At 48.2% G+C, this 20,174-nt stretch overlaps 1 protein-coding gene across 1 annotated transcript in view; it reads right to left on the minus strand.

Moving 5' to 3' along the window:
• LOC144300995 (scavenger receptor cysteine-rich domain-containing protein DMBT1-like) overlaps positions 1-20,174 on the minus strand; it is a 110,691-nt gene that overhangs the window by 51,735 nt on the left and 38,782 nt on the right. The window contains exons 21-31 of the mRNA XM_077877338.1: positions 17,342-17,665; positions 16,394-16,423; positions 15,496-15,519; positions 13,936-13,965; positions 9,695-10,018; positions 9,222-9,251; positions 8,593-8,625; positions 7,642-7,671; positions 3,431-3,757; positions 2,964-2,993; positions 2,093-2,125 (exon numbers count right to left, since the gene is read on the minus strand). Of these exons, the coding sequence (XP_077733464.1) occupies positions 2,093-2,125; positions 2,964-2,993; positions 3,431-3,757; positions 7,642-7,671; positions 8,593-8,625; positions 9,222-9,251; positions 9,695-10,018; positions 13,936-13,965; positions 15,496-15,519; positions 16,394-16,423; positions 17,342-17,665 (1,215 nt within the window). The remainder of the gene's footprint in view (positions 1-2,092; positions 2,126-2,963; positions 2,994-3,430; positions 3,758-7,641; positions 7,672-8,592; positions 8,626-9,221; positions 9,252-9,694; positions 10,019-13,935; positions 13,966-15,495; positions 15,520-16,393; positions 16,424-17,341; positions 17,666-20,174) is intronic.

The following is a 20,174-nucleotide window of genomic DNA, read 5'->3' on the forward strand; positions in this document are numbered from 1 at the left end:
AACCAGTAGCCTGATGTATGCCACTGAGACTGCCATGAACACAAGCTTTATGCCCAGAGAAACGACCCTGCTGGCCCAAGGTGCTGTCCTAGGTTCTAGCGTTCAGAGTGTCTATCTTCACCCCACTGTGGTATATCACGGACTCTGTTCCAGGCCCCAAAGCTTGTTCTGTAGGATCCTTTTTTGATGTTGACATGCTCCTGTTCTCTCAAGGCCCAGACATCTACTGAATCTAACAATCCTCGTTCATGACAACAGGCAGGAGTACCTGTCACTGTCATGTTGCTCTGCATACTTAGAGCTACCCAGGCCTCCTGGAGACAGAAAGCCATCAAAACTTGGCAGCATTAGGTCTTCTTGTGGGTAGGCCTTTTGGCACACTTAGCACCATAGCAGATATCATGATTCCTCAGTGTCCCCCGGACCCTGTCTTCTCTACCCATGAGCAGGTCTGGGGCACTGACCAAATGTGATACTCAGGCCTTCAAGCTTCTATATAATGAGGTTCCAATTCTTCACAGAAGATGGATAGATGTGACGAGCCCAAGAATAGATGCCCACCATCAGTAGTCATGATGGAAATGCAAATCCTAACCAAAGCAAGAAAGTACCCCTGCTCATTGCATCACTACAGTAAATGAGACAAAAGAAGAAGTGCTGATGAGGATGCAGAGACAGAAAAATCCTCAGATGCTGTTGGACTTGTGCCCAGAGCAGCCCACATTGTCCAGGAAAATTGGGCCCGAGCCCTGACCAAACCGGGCATTTCCAGGGGCCAAAGTGGGCCAGCCACAGCCCAGCCACCTGCAGAACACGTTGGCATCATTGGTGTGCCAGCTGTCAGTGCACACGGTGCCCCACGAGCCTCTGTACAGGACCTTTCGTGGCACTGACACCGGTCACCTCCGTTCACCAGCCTCAGGGCCGATCCAAAGGGAAAAAATGGGAAAATTTGAATCCCACACCTCCTTAAGACCTGCCTGTTAGAGACTCAGTGACTGGGAACCACAAAATGTGCCCACAAGGTCCTTAAGGAGCAATGATTCACCCCAAATGGAGAGAAAGCAGATGGTTGAGAAGAAGAGAAACATTCCAAGAGGGGTGCCCAAAGACTTAAATGGCTGGATGGTTGATTGGTCGGAACAGCTAGTAGAAAGAAACACAAGTCAGATACAAAGCGCATTGGTGTCGCAACAGAATCAAAGGTAAAGAACATCATGCTGTATCTCCTGAGACCAGGCCTCCATGTGCTCCTGAGTAGACAGAGCCAGGCCTGCCACAGTCTCTCAGTCCTGAGGGAGCCTAACACTTGTCCTACCGCCATTGTCTTTCTTTATGTGATTGGGGACTGAGGTTCCGGCAGGTTGAATATCACTGCCAGGCTCAAAAGAGGCCACCAAGTCATTGCACTGTCTCCATGTGGAAACCGCAAGAATGAGTCTGGACACAGCTGAACATAACTCCAAGTCCACCAGCTCAGGTGCAATGCTCTCACTCTTTGCAAGGCAAAAGTGACTAGTGCCCTAGTGCCCTAGTGCAGGAGGTCAGCCTGAGCCTGGTCTAGCTAACTCGTTGCGGGTCATAACTGTGTAATGAGATCAAAGGCAGCCGATTAAAAGGATGGGAAGAAATATTCCAGGACAGCCTCAAGTGGCCATTTCAGTTCTTAAGAGTGAAGAAATAGCCATTCCAGGATGGAAAATTTACTTGTAAAGAGTAGATGAGATGTGTTATTATCCATTTACTGTCTCCCTCCCTTCTCTCAGAGCTTTTGAGATTCCCCTGAGATATAAAAGTCTACATTCGATTCTTTGAAGAATGCCTTGTTCGATCTCGACAAGCAGGGCAAGGAGCTCTCCTTATTGAAACAAGTGTTATCCACGAAGCCTGAAGGATAAAAAGGCTGCGTGTCCTGAGGGAGAGGCAGGCTGTGTGTGTGCGTGCATCTTGGGTGCAGTGTATGGTGGGGCAGATCTGAGTAGGTTACATGCACAAGTTCAAGCGGCCTGTGCATTTACAGGCCTCTACTGCATGGACAGCCTGTCTGGGGATGATAACCCCGTGTCCTTAAGTGGAAACATATGATACCTACCATCAGTGGTTGTAGATGAAGGGCGCCACCAATCTAGAAAGAAAATGAAGTACTTTTAGGACTTTACTGGATGACTTTTCATTCTGTGCTCGTTAGTTGGTAAGCAAAGGTCAATTCTATGCCTTCCTGATGTACTTCCCAGAGTCTGGACAATTCCACTTTACACTGTGAATGGCCCAGATGGCCTGGAGTATGGCGCTAGTAGTTCCCAACATACTCGGCACTGACTATTTCCACCGTGGGGTAGAGAACACTTTGGGGATGACGCTCCCAACAGGAAAGAATTCTGGAACACACAAGCACTGGAAGGAGTCCTGTTGGTGCCTATTTCTCAAATGCTCCCAATTCTGACTTGAATATTTACTTTCTTTTTTTTTATAAATTTATTTTTTATTGGTGTTCAATTTGCCAACATATAGAATAACACCCAGTGCTCATCCCGTCAGAGCCCACCTCAGTCCCATCACCCAGTCTCCCCCATCCCCGATGCACCTCCCCTTCCACCACCCCTGGTTCATTTCCCACAGTTAGGAGTCTTTCATGTTCTGTCCCCTTTCTGATATTTCCCATTTATTTTTTCTCCTTTCCCCTTTATTCCCTTTCCCTACTTTCATCTGAATTGAAGAGAGGGGACCAACAGCATTTCCACTGTAAACTCTCTAATCAAAACCGGGCTACAGAAGGTGTGGGAGATCCAGATGGGCCTGGAGTTTCAACTAAGTAGGAGTCAAGGATCTGGGGACTCAGCTGCTGGTCATGGTAGCAAACACCAGAGTATCGCAAGAGAAGAGAAGAGTTCTCTTTCAACCTCTAGAAACACGAGAGTTGAATTCCAGACAAGATACATGCTGGGCTGGGCACAGCTACTCACCTGTCGTAGTAGGAGGGATTCCTGTAGATGCTGCAAAGAAAGAGGACACAACATCAGTCTCCATGAATGATGTGCAGAAAGAAGCTTCCCAGGCTCAGGACAAACAGAAATTCTGAAGGTCCGTCCTCACTAGCACCAGAAAGTCTTTCTGGCACTGGTTGTGGGGGCAGAGCTGTAAACTAGACCTCAGGGGCAGGATTTCACAAAGAACTGTGTTGAAGGATTTGAACTCAAAAGCTTTATACCCTCCCACACTCGGCTGCTCTACAGGTTTCCTTAAACAAGGTGCTGAGGTCCATGCCTAAACCTGAGGTACACCAGGATGATGGGGGATGCAGGTTCCTGTCAAGCTATGAGGGTAACACCTGCCCTTCGGTGAAATCAGGAAGATGATAGAATATAGAAAGGAATAGTTTGTCTAGACTAAATAACAAACAAAACCAAGGGCAAATTTCGTGAGGACCCACCTGAGCAGATGACACTTGCGTCCTCAGAGTGCCTGCAGTTGTGCGAGTTCCAGCCATTGTGGCTGCAGCTCCACAGATAAGACTCGTGCCCGGAGCAGCGCACATCGTCTAGCACAATCGGGCCCGAACCCTGACCAAAGCGGGCATTTCCTGGGGCCGAGGTGGCCCAGCCACAGCCCAGCTGCCTGCAGACCACGTTGGCATCATTGGTGTCCCAGCTGTCGTCGCACACGGTGCCCCACGAGCCTCTGTACAGGACCTCCACGCGGCCCTGACACCGGTCACCTCCGTTCACCAGCCTCAGGGCCAACCCCGAATCGGTCCCTACTAGGAGACAGGAAAATTGTCTTTCTCTGTGTTCTCGAATAAGAACTCCTGCCTCTGAGTGCAGGATAATTTCTTCCAGGGGCCCGTGTTCTGGATTCAATTAATGTTTCCTAGTAACAGGACTCTCTGAGTCTTGCTCATCATCATCATCCTCACGGGGCACTTTGATGGTACCTTTTAGTTCAGCTGACTTATGCGTGTTACTACGTGTTGCACAAAATATCAGGAGATGAAATCCTGAGATTGGTCCCACAATGCAGGGGAGAATATAAGATTCCAGTAGTCTGATACAGTAGCACAGAGACTACCTTGAACACCGTCTTCAGTCCCAGTAATTATTCTGGTCACCCAGAAGGAACTGTCCTAGTCCCTAGTGATCAGAGAGTCTACCTTCACTGGATGGTCCTATATTACAGACCTGAGGACTAGGCTTATTCTTAAGAATTCTTTTCTGCTGACTACTTGTGCTGTTCTCTCAAGCCCCAAGCTTGTACTAAAACTTATCAATCCTCCAATTATCAAGGAGATGGGCAATAGTAACTGTCACTCACTCAGTAGTGCACACATAGTGCTGCCTAGAACTCTAGGGAGCAGAGTATTAATAAAACATGCTAGCAATAGGCCTCCTAGCAGGAGGGCATTTGCAAATTTCAGGAGACCACACATCACATTTCTTCAGTGTCCTTCTCCCAAGGACCCTGCCTTCTCTCCACCATGAGCTGGGCAGGGGCAGTGACCCTGGTCTGGTCCTCAGGATAGTAGGGGTCTATAAAATGAGGATTCTGCTCTATAAAGAAGAAAGACACATGCAGCAACCAAGTGAACACACCTCCACCATTAGTGTCCCTCCAGGAAATGAAAATCCTAAATACAGTGAAAAAGGACCTCCCACCCACTAGATGACTACAATAGAAGAGACTGACGAAGATGTGAAGAAATCAGAACCCTGTAAAGCTGCCAAACTAAACTGGTACAGCTGCTATGCTAAGCTCTTCCATGTTTCCCCCAAACTCAAAGACAAAATCATCATATGAACTTCAATTCCACTCCTAATATCCACCCAGAGGAGTTGGAAGAAGGTGTGTGACAAAAATCATGGGCACAGAAGTTCCCAGGAAGACGATTCAAAATAGTCAGCGGCGGAAACTCTCCACTTTATCTGTCCATGAACAGATTAATGGGATCATAATGTGGGTGGGGATGCATGCTGCCAAAGTTGACACACCTCTTCATGATTAATGCTGAGAGAAACTGCTGGTGGAAAGAAGCCAGTCACAAAAAGCCACATAGTGGCTACCTCCATTCGTAGGAAATGTCCAGAATATGCAAATCCAGACAAGGAAGGCAACCAGGTGAGAGCCTGGAAGGTAGGAATTGTGACTAGTTCAGGGCATGGGATATTGAATAAAGTGATAAGAAATTCTGGAACCAATTAATTGATGCTTTTGGCAGTCAGTAGACTAAAAGGGGCTCATCCGCACAGTAAAATAGCAAATTTTATATTAGGAGAATTGCACATCATGATAGGGCACTAAAGTATTAATTATTTGGACTTTTCTCCAGTGCTGGGGTTCTGAATCCATGATCCCAGTCTCACTGGAGGGTGCACTTAGCATGAGTTGAAACACCTACTATGTCCAAGGAAGACAAGCAACCAGCCATAGGGACTATTCAGGCCCTATCAGTTCCTCGATGCACATTACACTGTCAACTCAGACCCTGACACTGGACCAGAGGCCAGCTCAAGAGCAGACGCCAACATGGGCTGACACGCATAGAGGGACAAGGCTCTGTGTGGGGGCTGTGGAACCCAGGGCTGCACTGAGGGGGTATTAGGAAAGGGCCAAGTTCCAAAAGGGCAGTGTTCTCTTCATGTCTCTAATCTCTTGCACTGATTTTGCGGTAGACAAACTATCCTTTCTATGAAACACAACAGTCAAACCGCTTTCCATGAGGTTCAAGTAGGGCCTAGAGCCAACTCCTCTCCATTTCCACGGGGGAATATGAAGGTGGGCATATGGACCCTGACCAGCCCATCAGACACAGGAACATGGTTCTATTGAAGCAGGTATTGCCAAGCACACTACCTAACGTCCTTACAGGAAACGTCACCCAGCCCTCTGGGCACAAGCAGAATCCTTCTCTTGTGACACAGGGGCTTGGGGTTGGCAACTGCCTCTCACATGCAGAAAGCAAAGCAAGGGTGAAGCCCGTCCATATAAGAAACAGGAGAGAGAAGAAAATCTGGCGGCAGATACTCATGAAACATCCACACCTGAAGTTCCTGAAGGTACACCTGCTCGAAACATCTTAAATGTGAGTGACTTTGATATAATAGTTCTGTGCTAGGATAAGAGAAGCCGAGCTGGTTTCCTCTATCACTTACTGATATATCTCCAAACTGGAGGTTGACTGATAATAATCACGTTTGGATAAAGGACCTCCCTCCCACAGGACCAGGGGGTGAGGTCAGATGCCAAACTCAGGATTTCAGAATTTCCCTGAAACCAGTTGAGTACTGGGAGAATTTGCATACTTTTCAGGATCTGCAGGATGCTTGCCCTAGGGAGTTGTATCCCACCAATCTTCAGAGAAACACAAAGCAGAATGACAAAGGATTAGAAACTTCTGCATCCCAGTGTTCCTGGAGGTATATCTGATCTAAATATCTTACATGTGAGAGCCACTGAGTTGAGATCTCTGCTAGCTTTAGAGGAGCTGAACTGGGTTCTTGTCAAATGCAAACAAAAACGTCATGACTGACATCTCCCCAAACTGGTAGGAGGCTGGAAAAATAACTCTTGTGGCTAAAGGGAACCCACACACACACACTGGATGGGGAGGTGAGGTCAGACACTACACTCAACAATCTGGAGTTTCATCCAGTCGGGCTGACTATGGTGTGAATCTGGATACTTAGGCAGGCACTGAGGATGCTGACCATTGGTAGTTGTATACCACCGATATGCAGAGAAACACAAAGCAGGGTTAGAAAGGTTGGAAATAGAACCAAGCTTGGCTCAAGTGATGAGTCAGTGGGACAGGAAGAGTGGCATCTGGTGAGTTCTGCTAGCTGGAGGGGAAAGGGGGAATCATGAGAGTTTTTGGCAGGCATCATGACACTTGCACACCTGCATCCTGCCCCCTTCCACCTGCGGGGGGCGGGGGGGCTGTGTAAGCCTCCTGCTCTGATACCTTTTCTGGTGCAAAGACCTTGTGTACATCAGCCAGATCCCTCCACATCTCTCAGCCTGGCATGTCCCTTGTCCCTTAGAAACCTTTGCCACTTGTCTATCTTGACTCATAGATGACGCAGGAGATCCTCACAGGAATCTTGGAAGAAGGAGTCAGGAGCATTCAGGGTCAACATGGAGCCAGCTGTATATCCCTGTATCTAGAGCACCTTCTTCTCATAGTGGTCTCAAATCCCTGGGGCTCTGTCCCTACCACTTTGGATATACACATTGGATTGTGATAAATCTGAGGGTGATGCAAATGCTGAACATTGGGAAGGGTCCAGCCTGCTCTGACGGCTCTCTAAGAAGACATCAGTGCTCCCTATGGCTCCTTCTCCCACTCTGCTGTCTCCCCAGACAGCATTTCAATTGAAATTCTTGGCACCCATGGCTAGTTCTCTGAATTGGTAGGCAACAGTCTCTTGGGATGCTGGGAAAGGATTAGATGATAACTCATGGATGATGGGAAAATGGGGCCATTTGAATCCCGTGTCCACGTAAGAGCTGCCTGTTAGAGGCTCAGTGACTGGGAACCACAAAATGTGCCCACAAGGTCCTCAAGGAGCAATGATTCACCCGAAATGGAGAGAAAAGGGATGGATGGGAAAGGAGAAAAGAAACATTCCAAATACGGTGGCACAGACTTACCTGGCTGGATGGTTGATTCGGGTGGAGGAGCTATGAGAAAGAAACACAAGTCAGACACAAAGCACATGGGTGTTGCAACGGAATCAAAGATCAGAGAACATCATCCTATCTATCCGTCCTGAGATCAAGCCTCCATGTGGTCCTGAGTAGACAGACCATGGCCTGCCATAGCCTCTCAGTCCTGTGGGAGCCTAATCCTATGTCCTACTGCCATTGTCTGCCTCAATGTGGCTGAGGACTTAGGATCCAGCAGGTTGAATATCACTGCCAGGCTCAAAACAGGCCACGAAAGTCATTGCACTATCTCCATTTGGGAACAGCAAGAATGAGTTTGGACACAGCCTGAAATAGCTCGGAGTCCACTAGCTCAGGGGCAATGGTCTCAGTCTTTACAGGTAGTTTGGTCCTGGTAGGGGGTCAGGCTCAGCAACGGGGAACTAGCTAACAAGTTGGGGGTCATAGCTCTGCAATGAGATCAAAGGCAGCCAATTAAGTTGATGGGAAGAAAACATTCAAGGACATCCACAAGTGGCCATTTCAGTTCTTAGGCATGAAGGAAAGCTGTTGAGCAATAGCCATTCCAGGATGGAAAATTTACTTGTAAAGAGTTGATTAGTTGTGAAATTATCCATTTACTGTCTGCCTCCCTTCTTGCGGAACTTTTGTGGTAACCCAAGTAATATCTTCGATTTCTTTAAAAGAAGGGGAGTAGATCTCCTTATTGAAACAAAAGTTACCCACGAGGCAGGAAGGATTAAAAGGCTGCATGTCTCGAGGGAGAGGCAGCCTGTGTGTGTGCGTATATCTTGGGTGCAGTGTATGGCGGGCCAGGTCTGTGTAGCTTACACGCACAAGGTCAAGCAGCCTGTGCATTTACAGGCCTCTACTGCATGGACAGCCTATCTGGAGATGATAACCCCATGTCCTTAGATGGAAACATATGATACCTACCATAAGTGGTTGTAGATGAAGGGTGCCACCAATCTAAAAAGAAAATGAAGTAATTTCAGGACTTTAGTGGAAAAGTTTTCACTCTGTGCTCATTAGTTTGGTAAGAAAAGGTCAATTCTATCTTTTCCTGATGAACTTTTCAGAGTCTGGGCAATTCCACTTTACGCTGTGGATGGGCCAGATGGCTTGGAGTATGGCGCTAGTACTTCCCAGCATACTCGGCACTGAGTGGAATTTCCACCGTGTGGCAGAAAACACTTTAAGGATGCCTCTCTCAACATGAAGGAATTCAGGAACACGCAAGCACTGGTAGGAGTTCTGTTGGTGTGTATTTCTCAGACAACCCCAATTCTGACTTGAACTTTTACTTTATCTGATATGAACAGAGGGGATCAAATGCTCTTCCACTACAGACTTATGAGTAAACCCTCAGAGCAGAGAGGGGCAGAGGATACAGATGGGCCAGTTGTCTCAACTTAGGAGCCAACACCCTAGGGACTTAGTTGCTGGTCACTGTAGCAAATACCAGAGTCCTCCAAGGGGAGAGCCTCGTCCTCTCTTCCAACTTCTAGAAACATGAGAGTCAAATATCAGACATGATTCATGCTGGGCTGGGCACAGCTACTCACCTGTCGTATTGGGAGGGTTTCCAGTAGATGCTGCAAAGTAAGAGGACACATCATCAGTCTCTGTGAACGATGTGCAGAAAGAGGCCTCTCAGGCTTCAGACAAACAGAAGTGCTGAGGGTCTGTCCCCGCTAGAACTAAGAAAGACTTGCGGGGAGTGGTCCTGAGGAGTAGAGCTGGTAAATACCCTCAGGGGCAGGATCCCACAAGGAACAGTGTGGCAGGAATTTGGTCTCTAAACCATTATGCCCATTCAAACAGGACTCCTCCACCGGCACTTTAAAGAAGGTGCTATGATCCACCTGAAAAACTGATGTACGTCAGGATGATGGGTGATGCAGCTTCCTCTCAAGCTATGGGAGAAAGCCCTGCCCTTCCATGACACTCAGGAATATGAAATAACAGTGAAAGAAATGAGTTTTATCTAGAAAAAAATAACAAACAGAAACAGAGGGCCAGCATTGTAAGGACCCACCTGAACAGATGACACTTGCGTCCTCATAGTGCCCACAGTTGTGTGAATTCCAGCCACTGTGGCTACAGCTCCACAGGTAGGACTCATACCCAGAACAGCTCACGTCGTCCAGCACAATCGGGCCAGATCCCTGACCAAAGTGGGCATTGTGTGGGGCTGAGGTGGCCCAGCCACAGCCCAGTTGCCTGCAGACCACGTTGGCATCATTCGTGTCCCAGCCGTCATCACACACGGTGCCCCATGAGCCTCTGTACAGGACCTCCACGCGGCCCTGACACCGGTCACCTCCATTCACCAGCCTCAGGGCCAACCCCGAATCAGTCTCTAGTGGGAGACAGGAAATTTTTCTGGTTTTGAAGGAAGAACTCCTGTACTCTGATTGTAAGATAATTCCTTTCAGGGGACACAAGTTCTGGTTTCAATTAATGTTCCCCAGCAACAGGGGTCTCAGAATCTTGCTCCTCATCATCATCCTTAAGGGGCTACTTGATGTGACCCCCCGAGTGTCAGCTGATGTATGCATGTAACAACTGATTGCACACCATATCAGGATTTGAAATCCTAAGGCTGGTCCCACAATGCAAGGGAGAATATGAGGAGCCGGTAGTCTGACATGGACCATTGAGACCACCCAGAACGTGTGCTTCAGCCCCAAAGATCCATCCAGCCTCCAAGAAGGAGCAGTCCTAGGTCCTAGTGTTCAGAGAGTCTACTTTCACCCAACGGTCCTGATCACAGACCCTTCTCCCGAGCCCAAGGCTTGTTCTGAAGGATCCCTTTCTGCTGACCACTTGATCCTGTTCTCTCAAGCCCCATGCTTGTACTGCATCTCAACAATCCTCTGATTATCAAGAAGATGGGCAGGAGTAACTATCACTCATCTTAGCTGTGCATACATAGTGCTGCCTAGGACTCTGGAGGCAGAAAAGTAACAAAACATGGTAGCATTAGGCCTCCTTGCAAAATGGGCATTTTCTAAGTTAAGCAGGAGACCACACATTACGTTTCCTCAGTCTCCTATGTATCCTGCCTTCTTTCTGCCATGAGCTAGACAGTGGCACTGACAGTAGTCTGGTCCTAGGGCCTCAAGGGTCTATAAAGTGAGGACTCTGCTCTACAAAGAAGAGAGACACGTGCATCGACCAAGTGAACACATCCCCACCATAAGTATCCTTGCAGGAGATAAAAATCCTACACATGGTGAGAAAGTACCTCCTGCCTACAAGATGGCTAAAATAAAAGACACAGAAGAAGTGTTGGTGAGGATGTGGAGAAACCAGAGCTCTCCAATGCCACCTAGGGAAACCTGAATTGGTACAGCTGCTATGCTAAACATTTCTTTGTTTCCTCAAAACGGAAATATATAATCATCATGTGACTCGCAATTTCACTCCTAGATATTCACTCAGAGGAGTTGGAAATAGGTGTTTGACAAAATCATGTGCACAGAAGGTCCGGGAAGATGATTCAACATAGTCAGGGATGGAAACACTCCACTTCATCTGTCCATCAACAGATGAATGGGATCATAATATGGGTGGGGATACATGTTGCCAAAGTTTACACACTTCTTTGTGGTGAGTTCTGAGAAAAGTCTGCTGGCTGGCTGAAAGAAGCCAGTCACAAAAGGCAACATGATGGCTACCTCCATTCGCAGGAAATGTTCAGAAAATGCAAATCTAGACAAAGAAGGCAGCCAGGTGAGAGCTGGGGGAACACAGGTACGGGTTGGACTAGTTCAGGGTATGGGATATTCATTAAGGCGATAAGAAACTCTGGAACTAAATAACTGATGCTTGTAGCAATCATTAAACTAAGAAGTCTCAACTACCTAGTAAATTGGTACGTTTTATATTTAGAGTAATCACAGACCCTGAAAGGGCAGAAAAGCATTAATTTTTGGCCTTTTCTCTAGTGCTGGGGCACTGAATCCATGATCTCAGTCTCACTGGAGGGTGTACTTAGCATGAGCTGAGATTCCTACAGTCTACAAGGAAGACAAGCAGCCAGGCACGAGGGACTATCCAGACCTTTCAGTTCTTCCACCCATACTGCACTGTCAACTCAGACCCTGACACTGGACCAGAGGCCAGTTCAAGAGCAGAGGCCAACATAGGCTGAGACACCTATTGAGAGGGAGGGCTCTGTGTGGGGGCTGTGGAAGCCAGGGCTGCACTCAGCAGATAGTACTTGGGAGAGGGCCAAACTCAACAGGGCAGTGTTCTCTTCATGTCTCAATTCTCTTGCACTGATTTTGTTGTAGACAAAATATCTTTTCTGTGGAACACACAAGTCAAAACCTTTTCCGTGAGGTTCAAGTGGGAACTAGAGCCAACTCGTCTCCATTTCCCCGGGCAGAATACGAAGGTGGGCATATGGACCCTGACCAGCCCATCAGACACAGGAACATGGTCCCATTGAAGCAGGTATTGCCAAGCAGACTACCTAAAGTCCTCACAGGAAATGTCAGCCAGCCCTCTGGGCACAAGCAGAGTCCTTCTATGACACAGGGGCTTAAGGCTGGCAACTGCCTCTCACATTCAGAAAGCAAAGCAAGGGTGAAGCCCGTCCATATAAGAAACAGGAGAGAGAAGAAAATCTGGCGGCAGATACTCATGAAACATCCACACCTGAAGTTCCTGATCGAAGGTACACCTGCTCGAAACATCTTAAATGTGAGTGACTTTGATATAATAATTCTGTGCTAGGATAAGAGAAGCCGAGCTGGTTTCCTCTATCACTTACTGATATATCTCCAAACTGGTGGTTGACTGATAATAATCACATTTGGATAAAGGACCTCCCTCCCACAGGACCAGGGGGTGAGGTCAGATGCCAAACTCAGGATTTCAGAATTTCCCTGAAACCAGTTGAGTACTGGGAGAATTTGCATACTTTTCAGGATCTGCAGGATGCTTGCCCTAGGGAGTTGTATCCCACCAATCTTCAGAGAAACACAAAGCAGGATGACAAAGGATTAGAAACTTCTGTATCCCAGTGTTCCTGGAGGTATATCTGATCTAAATATCTTACATGTGAGAGCCATTGAGTTGAGCTCTCTGCTAGCTTTAGAGGAGCTGAACTGGGTTCTTGTCAATTGCAAGGAAAAACTTCATGGCTGACGTATCTCCAAACTGGTAGGAGGCTGGAAAAATAACTCTTGTGGCTAAAGGGAACCCCCACACACACTGGATGGGGAGGTGAGGTCAGACACTACACTCAACAATCTGGAGTTTCATCCAGTCGGGCTGACTATGGTGTGAATCTGGATACTTAAGCAGGCACTGAGGATGCTGACCATTGGTAGTTGTATACCACCGATATGCAGAGAAACACAAAGCAGGGTTAGAATGGTTGGAAATAGAACCAAGCTTGGCTCAAGTGATGAGTCAGTGGGACAGGACAGTGGCGTCTGGTGAGTTCTGCTAGCTGGAGGGGAAAGGGGGAATCATGAGAGTTTTTGGCAGGCATCATGACACTTGCACACCTGCATCCTGCCCCCTTCCACCCGCGGGGGGGGGGGGGGGGCGGTGCAAGCCTCCTGCTCTGATACCTTTTCTGGTGCAAAGACCTTGTGTACATCAGCCAGATCCCTCCACATCTCTCAGCCTGGCATGTCCCTTGTCCCTTAGAAACCTTTGCCACTTGTCTATCTTGACTCATAGATGACGCAGGAGATCCTCACAGGAATCTTGGAAGAAAGAGTCAGGAGCATTCAGGGTAACATGGAGCCAGCTGTATATCCCTGTATCTAGAGCACCTTCTTCTCATAGTGGTCTCAAATCCCTGGGGCTCTGTCCCTACCACTTTGGATATACACATTGGATTGTGATAAATCTGAGGGTGATGCAAATGCTGAACATTGGGAAGGATCCAGCCTGCTCTGACGGCTCTCTAAGAAGACATCAGTGCTCCCTATGGCTCCTTCTCCCACTCTGCTGTCTCCCCAGACAGCATTTCAATTGAAATTCTTGGCACCCACGGCTAGTTCTCTGAATTGGTAGGCAACAGTCTCTTGGGATGCTGGGAAAGGATTAGATGATAACTCATGGATGATGGGAAAATGGGGCCATTTGAATCCCGTGTCCACGTAAGAGCTGCCTGTTAGAGGCTCAGTGACTGGGAACCACAAAATGTGCCCACAAGGTCCTCAAGGAGCAATGATTCACCCGAAATGGAGAGAAAAGGGATGGATGGGAAAGGAGAAAAGAAACATTCCAAATACGGTGGCACAGACTTACCTGGCTGGATGGTTGATTCGGGTGGGGTAGCTATGAGAAAGAAACACAAGTCAGACACAAAGCAAATGGGTGTTGCAACGGAATCAAAGATCAGAGAACATCATCCTATCTATCCGTCCTGAGATCAAGCCTCCATGTAGTCCTAAAAGACAGAGCCATGGCCTGCCATGGCCTGCCATAGCCTCTCAGTCCTGTGGGAGCCTAATCCTATGTCCTACTGCCATTGTCTGCCTCAATGTGGCTGAGGACTTAGGATCCAGCAGGTTGAATATCACTGTCGGGCAGACAAGCAACCAGGCACGAGGGACTATCCAACCCTCTCAGTTCTTCCACCCATACTGCACTGTCAACTCAGACCCTGAGACTGGACCAGAGGCCAGTTCAAGAGCAGAGGCCAACATAGGCTGAGACAGCAATTGAGAGGTAGGGCTCTGTGTGGGGGCTGTGGAAGCCAGGGCTGCACTCAGCAGATAGTACTTGGGAGAGGGCCAAACTCAACAGGGCAGTGTTCTCTTCATGTCTCAAATCTTTTGCACAGATTTTGTGGCAGACAAACTATGCTTTCTATGAAACACACCAGTCAAAATGTCTTTCCATGAGGTTCCAGTAGGGCCTAGTGCCAACTCCTCTCCATTACCTAGGGTAATATGAAGGTGAGCATATGGATCCTGACCAGCCGATCAGACACAGGAACCAAGGTTCTAGCAGTTTTTGACAAACAGGCTACCTAGATTCTTTCCAGGAAATGCCAGTCAGTGATCAGGGCACAAGTAGAGTCCTTCTCTTATGACACAGGGGCTTGGGGTTGGCAACTGCCTCTCACATGCAGAAAGCAAAGCAAGGGTGAAGCCCGTCCACATAAGAAACAGGAGAGAGAAGAAAATCTGGCGGCAGATAGTCATGAAACATCCACACTTGAAGTTCCTGAAGGTACACCTGCTCGAAACATCTTAAATGTGAGGACTTTGATATAATAGTTCTGCGCTAGGATAAGAGAAGCCAAGCTGGTTTCCTCTATCACTTACTGATATATCTCCAAACTGGAGGTTGACTGATAATAAAGGACCTCCCTCCCACAGGACCAGGGGGTGAGGTCAGATGCCAAACTCAGGATTTCAGAATTTCCCTGAAACCAGTTGAGTACTGGGAGAATTTGCATACTTTTCAGGATCTGCAGGATGCTTGCCCTAGGGAGTTGTATCCCACCAATCTTCAGAGAAACACAAAGCAGGATGACAAAGGATTAGAAACTTCTGTATCACAGTGTTCCTGGAGGTATATCTGATCTAAATATCTTACATGTGAGAGCCATTGAGTTGAGCTCTCTGCTAGCTTTAGAGGAGCTGAACTGGGTTCTTGTCAAATGCAAACAAAAACGTCATGACGGACATCTCCCCAAACTGGTAGGAGGCTGGAAAAATAACTCTTGTGGCTAAAGGGAACCCCCACACACACTGGATGGGGAGGTGAGGTCAGACACCAATCTCAACATCTGAATTCATCCAGTCTGGTTGACTATGGAGTGATTTGGATGCTTAAGCCAGCACTGAGGATGCTTACCATAGGTAGTTGTATACCACCAATCTGCAGAGAAAATTAAAATAGGATTAGAATGGATGGAAATAGAACAAACGTGGCTCAAGTAATGAGTACATAGGACAGGGACAGTGGGGTTTGGGGAGTTCTGCTAGCTGAGAGTAAAAGGGGCATTGTGATCATTTTTCACAGGGTCATGACAGTTGCACATCTGCATCCTGCCACTTTCCTCCTGGGTGTGCTGTGCAAGTCGACTGCTCTGCTAACTTATCTGTGACAAAGCATTGCCTACATCAATCAGGTCCCTTCACATCTCTCGCTTGGCGAGTTTTTTTGTCCCTTAGAAAACCCTTGCCACTTGTCTATCTTCACTCATGGACAACTGAGGGGATTCTCATATGAAGCCTGGAAGAAAGAGTCAGGGTCATCGAGGGTCAACCTGGAGCCAACTAGGTAGCCCTGTACCCAGAACACATCCATCACTCCCATCCCCTGGGCTCTGTCCCACCACTATGGATATATACATTGGATGCTGATGAATCTGAGGATCTTGTAAGCCCTGAGCTGTGGAGAGGTTCCAGCCTGCTCTGATGGCCCTTCAAGAAGACATAAGTGGTCATCAGGTTCCATTCTCCCACTCAACTTGTCAGCCCAAGCTGCATACAGCTGAAATTCAAGGCACCCATGGCCTGGTCTCTGAACTTGTGGTCAGCTCTCTCCTGCAACTGTGGAAGGACTAGGTGAAAACTCATGAGCGCCATGTCTACTTAGGAGCAGCCTGATGGAGACTCAGTGACTGGGTGGGACACAAAATATGCCCATAAGTTCTCAAAAGAGCAGTAGCTTCCTCCCAAATGGGAAGAAGAGGGATGGATGGGATAGGCAAAAACGGACATTCCAAGTAGGGTCACCAAAGACTCACCTGGCTGGGGTGTGGATTGAGAGACAGCATCTGTGAAAAAGAAGGAAACAGGAGTCAGAAACAAAGCACACTTCTGTTCCAACTGGATCAGTGGTCAAGGAAATTCATCCCCTACCTACTGAGATCTAGCCTCCATGAGCTCCTGAATACACAGAGCCATGGCCTGCCATCATCTCTCAGTCCTGTGGGAGCCCCACCCTATGTCCCACTCCCCTTGCCTGCCATGGTGGGCCTGAATGCTGACATTCAGGAGGTGGAATGTCACTGCCAGGTCAGGACAGGCCACCAAAGCCATTTTGCTATTAGCAAGTGGGAACAGCAAGAGTGAATCTGGGCAGTTAGCCTATTGAGACCCCCATTCCACCAGTCAGGTGCCATGCTCCCAGTGTTTACAGGCTTTTTTAGGATTACTGTAGAAGGTCAACTTGGTCCCCATAGTCCTATGTATTTCTTTGTCATTCCATGTTCTAGTGAGCTGCCGTTTCCTGCACCTTCCCCACTTCCCAAGTGCTCTTCACTGCCCTCAGAACTGGCAATTGAAACTGCCATCCTGTTCTCTGAATTGGCTTTAAGGAGGACCCAGAATAACAGACCATGGAGTGAAGGTAGTTCAGTTTACAACCAAATTCCCAAAACCTGTGCCTTGAGGAGTAACGCCCTGGGAAATAGGATGTAGACTGAGCAGATGGTCTTACTGACAGAAAGGGCACATAGCCACTGCCCACTGCATGACGGATGGTCTTCTTCACCTCCTGTGCCATTGAGGCTCCAAAGCAATACAGGTCCACACGGGAGGGTGTTGCCCCTAATGTTCCATTACAGGGAACCAGTTGTCCCCAGGAAAGCTGGCAAGGCACAGCACATCCGGGAGAGAGTCATGGGGGCACCCGTATAATTATCAGATGGAAAGATCACTAAGAATGGGGACCTGGGATTTTCGAGGTTCACCTGAGCAGATGACACCTGCATCTTCTGAGTGTCCACAGTTGTGTGAGTTCCAGCCATTGTGGGGGCAGCTCCACAGGTAGGACTCGTGCCCAGAGCAGCGCACATTGTCCAGCACAATCGGGCCTGAGCCCTGACCAAAGCGGGCATAACCTGGGGCCGAGGTGGCCCAGCCACAGCCCAGCTGCCTGCAGACCACGTTGGCATCACTGGTGTCCCAGTCATCATCACACACGGTGCCCCACGAGCCTCCGTACAGGACCTCTACGCGGCCCTGACACCGGTCACCTCCGTTCACCAGCCTCAGGGCCAAACCCGATTCGGTCCCTGGCAGAAGACAGGAAAACAGTCTTTCTCTGTGTCCTTGAAGGAAGAACTCCTGCACTCTCAGTACTGGACCATTCCCTTCAGGGGGTGCATGCTGTGGGTTCAATTAATGTTCCCCAGCAACAGGACTCTCCTAAACGCCTTCAACCTCATTCCAACTCAAGGGCCCGTTTGATGCTATCCTTGAATGTCAGTGGACTAACACATGTTCACTGATGGTTGTCCACAACGTCAGGATTTCAATCCTGAACCCCATATACAAGGGGAAAGTAGAAGCCCGCTTCCTCACATCGGACCACTGGACCACCCTGAACACTTGCTTCAGGCCCAGGGATCCAACACAGCAGCCACCAGCAGCCACGATGCTGTCCTACATCGTAGTGTTCGGAAGGTCTACCTTCACCCCACTGTCCTATATCAGGGACGCTCCTCCTGGACCCAAAGCTTGGGCTGAAGGATCTTTTTCCGATGATCATTTGCTCTTGTTCTCTCCAGCCCCAGGCTTGTACTGAATCTTAAACATTCCTTGATAATCGTGACAATGGGTAGTAGTAACTGTCACTGAATTGGAGCTGTGCATACTTAGAGCTGTGGTGGCCTCTGGGTGGCAGAAAAGAAACAAAACGTAGTAGCATTAGGCCTCCTTGCAGGAAGGTCACTTGCCACATTCAGTACTAGATGGCACAGCATGATTCCTCAGTCTCCCTTGGACCCTGCCTTCACTACCCAAAGGGCTGGCCCCGCGCACTGACCATACCTGGTCCTCAGACCTTCAGGTGTCTAAAACGTGAGGGCTCTGCTCTTTGAAGAAGAAGGACACGTGCAGCAAGCTCATGAACATACCCTCACCATCACTAGCCTGCAGGAGATGCAAGTCCTAACCACAGTGAAAGAGCACCTCCCGCCCACTAGATGACTACAATAAAAGAGAATGAAGAAGTGTTGGCGAGGATGTGGAGAAAGCGGAACCCTCAGAAGCTCCAGGGGGAAACCGAATTTGGTCCATCTGCTACCCTAAACACTTCTGGGCATCCACAAAATGTAAACAGAAAATCATCATATTAACCGCATTCCCACTCCTAGATATAACCCAAATAATAGAAATAGGTAATTTATGTATATATATATAAATTAGATAGATAGATAGATAGATAGATAGATACATATGTTGCTGGGAATACTATTGAAAATACCCAAAGATCAAACAGTAAACACGTCTGGCAACAGGTGAAGGGGATTCATATATGGGTGGAGATGCATGTTGCCAATGTCTACACGCCCCTTCATGGTGGACCTTGAGAAAGTCTGTGGCCTGAAAGAAGCCTGTCACAAAAGACCACCTGATAGCTGCTTCCATTCACAGGAAATGTCCAGAACTGACGAATCCAGAGAGAAGAGAGAGGCAAGGCAGAGAGCAGATGGTCAAGGGAAAGTAGATTGGGATGTGACCGGTTCAGGGAATGAGATATCCATTAGATGTGGTGAGAAACTCTGGTACCGTGTTGTTGTTGAGGGCTGTAGCATTCCGTCAGTAGCCTAAAAGCCTCTCCACAGCACACAGTACAATGCTAACACTTACATAGGGAGAAGCACAGATGATGAGAGGGCAGAAAAGCAATAACTCTGACTTTTCTCCAGTCTTGGGTCACTGAGTCCCATGATCCTAGTCTCACTGGAGGATGTAACTAGCATGAGCTGAGACTCCTACCATCCCAAAGGAATACAAGCACCAGGTCTTGGGGCCATCCAGCCCTCTCACTTCCCACATAGATACTGCTCTAGCAACTCAGACCCTCATGCTGGGACAGAGGTCAGCTTGAGCAAGGGCCAATGTGGGCTGATATTCTCACAGAGGGGCAAGGCTCTGGGTGGGGACTCTAGGAGCCTGGGCAGCACACAGCAGGGAGACCTTGGGAGAGGGTCAGTCTCTGACAGGGGAGTGTCCTCTTCATGTCTCAAATCTCTTGCCCTGACACCATTCCTTTTATTAAACAAACCAGTTAAAACCTCTTTCCATGAGGTTCAAGGAGGGCCTAGAGCCATTTCCTCATCCTCTCCCCTGGGGAATATGAAGGTGGGCATATGGACCCAGATGACCAGCCCACAGAGCACAGGGACGTGGTTCTAGTGAAGCAGGTATTGCCAAACAGACTGTTGAAACTCATTCCAGGATATGTCAGCCAGAGACCAGGGACTAGTGAAGACCTTTCTCCTGGTGACACAGGGGCTTGGGATTGGCAACTGCCCCTCACATGGAGTAAGCAAAGCAAGGGTGAAGCCCGTCCACATAAGAAACAGGAGAGAGAAGAAAATCTGGCGGCAGATAGTCATGAAACATCCACACCTGAAGTTCCTGAAGGTACACCTGCTCGAAACATCTTAAATGTGAGTGACTTTGATATAATAGTTCTGTGCTAGGATAAGAGAAGCCAAGCTGGTTTCCTCTATCACTTACTGATATATCTCCAAACTGGTGGTTGACTGATAATAATCACATTTGGATAAAGGA

The sequence above is a fragment of the Canis aureus genome, chromosome 29 (assembly GCF_053574225.1).
Source record: "Canis aureus isolate CA01 chromosome 29, VMU_Caureus_v.1.0, whole genome shotgun sequence".
Taxonomy (NCBI): Eukaryota; Metazoa; Chordata; class Mammalia; order Carnivora; family Canidae; genus Canis; species Canis aureus.